The sequence below is a fragment of the Panthera leo genome, chromosome D1 (genome assembly GCF_018350215.1).
Source record: "Panthera leo isolate Ple1 chromosome D1, P.leo_Ple1_pat1.1, whole genome shotgun sequence".
Classification (NCBI taxonomy): domain Eukaryota; kingdom Metazoa; phylum Chordata; class Mammalia; order Carnivora; family Felidae; genus Panthera; species Panthera leo.
The window spans coordinates 106406106-106411808 of NC_056688.1; the positions used below are offsets into that span (position 1 = coordinate 106406106).

The 5703-nt window shown below is 57.7% G+C and overlaps 1 protein-coding gene across 1 annotated transcript; it reads right to left on the reverse strand.

The window, feature by feature from the left end:
• Window positions 1-2062: 2062 nt before the first annotated feature.
• Window positions 2063-4503, reverse strand: CHRM1 (cholinergic receptor muscarinic 1). Its single transcript, XM_042906832.1, has one exon. It carries the CDS (start codon window positions 4444-4446, stop codon window positions 3064-3066), a length of 1383 nt encoding a protein of 460 aa, XP_042762766.1. The 5' UTR covers window positions 4447-4503; the 3' UTR covers window positions 2063-3063.
• Window positions 4504-5703: the final 1200 nt, after the last annotated feature.

The window sequence follows — 5703 nt, forward strand, 5'->3', positions numbered from 1 at the left end:
AGGCTTCCTGGGTCTCTCCACCACCAGGACTTTAGTTCCAGTGCCTTCAGCACAGGGCAGGGCATTTAACCCTAAAGGGGGTTCAGGGCCATTAGGGAGCAGTGGCGAGGGAGGGGTGCTCCCAGAGTCTAGAGCTGATGCCCAGAAACCTATGCTGGAGGGAGAGGGGTCTAGGGTCAGTGTCCTGGGGCCACTCTCCACGGTGCTGTGCTCCTGTCAGCTCCTGGCCAGCCTGTCCCATCCACCTCTTCTGTGCATTGCCCCTGCCCATAGTGTTGGCAGCTTCTTTTCCAAATTCTTCGGGGGGCACCTGGGTGGCTCAGTGGGTTAAACATCCGACTTCAGCTCAGGTCATGATCTTGTGACTCATGAGTTCGAACTCCGCTTCGGACTCTGTGCTGACAGCTCAGAGCCTGGAGCCTGCCTCGGATTCTGTGTCTCCCTCTCTCTCTGCCCCTCCCCCACTCGCATTCTTTCTCTTTCTTTCTCTCTCTCTCTCTCAAAAATAAATAAACATGAAAAATAATTAAAAAAAAAAAAAGGGCTTCGGGAAGTCCCGACAGCTGTGTGTGGCGTGAACTTTCATTCCCTCTCTGCAAGCGTTTAGCCCCCACCCAGGACCTCATTCCTCTGGCTAGCCTTCCTCCAACTTCAGCCTGCATCAGAACACCCGGAAGGCTCAATGAAGCACATGGCTAGAGTTTCTGATTCAGTAAATCTGGGGTGACCCTGAGGACCTCTAGTTCTAACAAGGTCCTGGGTGATACTAATGTTACCGGTCAGGACTACTGTGCCTTCAAGGATTAACTCAGGGGGTCTGGGTTGTCCAAACCCTGGTCATTCCAAAGGAAGGTTTGGCCCTTAGCTGGCTCCTGGGAGATCACCCCTAAACCCTTGGAATATTCTGCCTGATGAGCGTATCTTTGCATACCTACGGGCTTTGGGCCTTGTGGTATCAGATTAACCTCTGGAGGGGCTGGAGACTAAGTAACTGGAGTCAGCCATGCTTACACGAGCAGTTTCCAGTAGAAATATTGGACACCAAGGCTCAGGTAGGCTTTCTGGCAAGCAAACCTTCATGCATGTTGTCACATGTGGGCGAATTAAGTGCTGTCCCCATGACTCCACTGGGAGAGGACAACTGGAAGCTTGTCTCTTTTGGATTCAGCCCTATGTACGATTAGCTTTTGCTGGTTTTAATTTATATCATTAAAAAAAAAAGATTTTAAGTAATCTCTATAGCCATTGTGGGGCTCGAACTCCCAACCCCAAGATCAAGAGCCAAATGCTTCTCCAACTGAGCCAGCGAGGCGCCCCTAATTTATATCCTTTTTACTATAATAAATTATAACCATGAGTGTAACAGTTTTGCTGAGTTCTGGGTATCTTTCTAGTGAATCCTTGAACCTAAGGGTGGTCTTGAGGACCCCCAGTGGTAACCAGACTTTGAGAACCACTACTCTACGCTGTGGGACTAACCTCTCTGCGCTTCCTTTGTTTTAGGCTTTAGGGCTCCCCTAATCAATGAAATGCGTTAGAACCTGGCCTGAGGGTCACCTTTATGGAGTGCTTTGGCCTGGCGCCCCATCTCCATAGTCCAGGGGTCAGGAGGCTGTGAATTGCCTGGAAGCCTGAGTGTTGCTTGGTAGGGTAACCCTGAATCGTCCTCCTGGGTCACTGGGCCTTGGTCTCCCCATCTATAAATAGGGCTTTGGAGCAGTTCCGCTCTCCCTGGGTGTAACAGGGCCCCCGGAGCAGCCACATATGGCAAAGCTGATAAAAAATATGCTGGGCTATGGGCAAGGGCAGTTTATTTCACCTGGCCTCCCTACTTCCGGTATCCAGGCCTGCCCATTACAGCCCTACTCACCTGAGCCGGGGCCCCCGGGGTGCTGGGGCCCACAGGTTTCAGTAGATCCAGCCACTCAGTGCTGCCCCCTCCTGGGACCACCCTCAGGACAGTGGCCCACACTCCATGATCCTTGGGCCCTCCCTGTCCCATTCTGCCCTGGTCTAAGACCAGGCCCTGGATCCACACAGGGAAGTAGGCCCCATTGCGCCCACTAGTCACGTGGCTTTATTCACAGACTCAGCACTTGCTGAGGATGGAAGGAAAGAACATTTGGGGTCAGGCTGGGCCTGGAGATAAGGGCGGCTGGGAGGCCATGCATGGTCGGACTGGGAGCTCACAGGAGAGGACCGGTGGGCCGGGCCAGGCCTGTGCGGGGCAGGCCGGAGGCAGGCAGCATGCGGGAGGCCTGGCTAGAGCTGCACGGAGCAGATCCATCCAGGTGGTGGCTGTGAGCCGGGGAGGGAGGGACTGAGGGCATAGGTGTGGGGCTGGACAGCAGGGACCCCTGCCCCTCACTCCCAGGGAAACTACATAGTGGGACAATCAGGACTCCCGATGCCTGGTCCTGCGGCTGCCTTGGGACTTGGTGTGTGACTAGCCCATCTGGTCTCTTCTGGTGTCATTGTCCTGCTGATGCTTAGACATTTGCCTTGGGGTGACCCACATAGGGACACTCTGGGGACATTTTCAGGGAGGCTGGACAATCCCGGAGAGTGTGCCTAGGGCCCCGGCAGAGTGGGCTGTGCCTGGGGAGGGGAGGGGGATCCCTGCTCCCTGAGAGGCAAGCTTGCCATCGCCCCAGGGGGTGCCGTCTCCCACAATCTGGGCCAGCCCCCTGGGGCCAGAGATGACTGAAATGTAAACCTTCTTTCTCCTGACCCGCCCCACTGGCTCCCTAACAGACTTCCTGCCTGAAGGCAAACAAGGGATCCAAAGCCTGGAGCCTCCTCCCCCAGCCTTCTTCCTGGTGAAGAGCCTATTCCCACCCAGCAGGGAACAGAAAAACCAGTTCCCCGGGTTCATTCCCTGGCTGGAAAGAGCTAAGTTTGGAAAGGTGGCAGGGTCTCTCTGGGCTGTTCAGGAAGGTGACCTAGGGGCCTGCGAAGCCCGGCGAGGGCTGAGCAGGGCCCTGGGTCTGAGGTCGCAGCCCCTGCCCGCTTTCCACCCGGCTCTCCCGGGGACTGGGGTGGCGGGGTGCAGGTGAGGGGCCATCAGCATTGGCGGGACGGGGTGCGGTGCACGGAACCAGGGCGCTTGGGGATCTTGCGCCAGCGACGCTTGTCCCAGCGGCAGAGCAGCAGCAGGCGGAAGGTGTCCCGGAAGGCTTTGTTGCAGAGTGCGTAGCACATGGGGTTGATGGTGCTGTTGACATAGCACAGCCAGTAGCCCAGCTCCCACAGGGTCTCGGGAACGCAGTTCTTGCAGAAGGTGGATACCAGCACCATGATGTTGTATGGTGTCCAGGTGAGGATGAAGGCCAGCAGAATGGCACTCAGGGTCCGAGCCGCCTTCTTCTCCTTGACCAACGAGAAGGTCTTCCTCTTGGCCAGCTGCTCCTTCCCGCGGGGCTTCTGGCCCTTGCCTGCTCGCTCACGCCCCTTCCGGGTGGGCCTCTTGACCGTATTGGGGGAGCTCCGGGGGGGCTGCTTGGCGGGGGCCTGCGCCTCGGGGTCCACCATGGGCATCTTGATCACCACCTCGGAGCCAGGCTCCTCACCCTCCGAGGATGTGAGGGACTCCATGGAGCCTTCGTCCTCTTCCTCTTCTTCCTTCCAGCTGTAGGCCTGCAGCAGCCTGGGGGCCCGGCAGCAGCGACAGCAGCGCCCCGGAGGGGTCTCCGGTGAGCCCTCAGTCCCCCGCTGGGACCGCTCTGAGCTGCTGCTGCTGCCGCCCCCCTTACCGGGCGTCTCAGAGCCCTGCAGGGCCGCCAGCTCCCGGGCCCGGTTCTCCGTCTCCCGGTAGATGCGCCAGTAGAGCGTGCACATGACCGTGACGGGGAGGTAGAAGGCGGCCATGGCTGTGCCAAAGGTGATGATGGGCTGGGAGAGGAACTGGATGTAGCACTGCCCGGCCAGCACCGTCCGCTCCCCTACCAGGTACTGCCAGAAGAGGATGGCTGGGGCCCAGAGGATGAAGGAAACCAGCCAGGCCAGGCCGATCATCAGGGCCGCCCGGCGGGGCGTGCGCTTGGCTCGATAGCTCAGGGGCCGGGTCACGGAGAAGTAGCGGTCGAAACTGATGAGCAGCAGGTTCATGACGGAGGCATTGCTAGCCACGTAGTCCAGGGCCAGCCAGAGGTCGCAGGCCAGTGTGCCCAGAGCCCAGTGGCCCATGAGCAGGTACGTGGTATAGAGGTTCATGGAGAAGGTACCGATGATGAGGTCAGCACAGGCCAGGCTGAGCAGGAAGTAGTTGTTGACTGTCTTGAGCTCAGTGTTGACCTTGAAGGAGATGAGGACCAGCAGGTTGCCCGTCACTGTGGCCAGTGACAGGAGGCCCGTGGTGATCCCAATGAAGGCCACTTGCCAGGGACCCTTTCCCGGTGCCAGAACCGTGATGTTGGGGCTGACGGCGGGTGGGGCCGAGGTATTCATGGTGGCCGGGTGGGGCTGGGCGGGCAGCCCCTTTCTCTAGTCACACTACAGGGCTTCCTCAGGGGGAGGTCATCACCTGAAAAGAGAGGACATGGCCTTCGGTTGGGCTGCCGGTCGTCTCTGACAGCTCGGGGTGCAAGGTGCCGGGAACCCAGCCTCTGCCTCCTCAGATCTTTAGGCGAGACAGCCTCCCCTTTTCCCACCAGTGGCCCCACACAGTCATTTATAACGCACCTTCCCAGCCATGACTGGATGTGCCAGCGGCACTGGGGGGAGGGGGCTTGGAATCCAGAGATCAGAGTCCCCCTTCAGACTCCGAGCCTCGATTTTCTCATCGGGAAATTGCTGCTAATTCTTGCCTTGCTTAACTCACGTGGCAGGAGTTGGGAGACTCGCTTTGTATACACCACTGCCAAATTTTCAAAGCACTTCACTCAATTTTATTAAAGCTCTCATTTACCAGGGAGTTACTACCAGCCAGACACAGCACTAAGTGCTTCATTGAATTACCTAATTTAACTGTCGTACATCTCTGGGACGCAGGTCTCTTATGATCCCCATTTCACTGAGGCAACCGTGGCTCTGAGCAGCTACATAAACCTGGCCCCCAGTGACAGAGGAGGTGAGTCTGATTAGGACCTGCTTCTCTTTCTTACTCTGAGCATGTAGAGCGTCAGTGGGATTCTTCCATCGAATAAGATGGGAAGGCGAGGGAGGAAGATAAGGGGACAGAGGTGTATGTTAGTGTGTCTGCTGGTTTCCCTGTGCGCGCGTGTGTGTCTGTGTGTGTGCGTGTGACAGAGATAGAGAAAGAGAGAGAGAGAGAAGGAAGGCAGCGTTTGAAGCTGGATCAGATCCTCCATGAGGGCAGCCGGGTAAGTTGTGCTGGGCCCGACTGCTCGCCTGGTGGTAAAAAGCCTGGAGTGAAAGCAGGCAGCGGGGACGAGGGCCTCAGCTCCCAGGTAGGCAGGGGTCTGGCCCCAGCTGAGGTGTGGGAGGCCCCTTCTATTTCCCTGCTCTGTTCCCGAGTCCAAACTGAGTGGGGAACGGCAAGGGCAAAGGGAAGATCCCCCACATTTTTCTTGAGCCTGGAGTCCAGCCCAGGCACCAAAGGTGGGTAAAGGGAAAACCCTTTCTCAGCAACCTACTGGCTGGGAAGGAGGCCCCCGCAGCTCAGCCGTGGCCTTGCTGCTGTATGTTTTGGCTGGTTCCTTCCTGTTCTGGGGCTCAGGTGTCCATCTGTCCATCGAAGAGCTG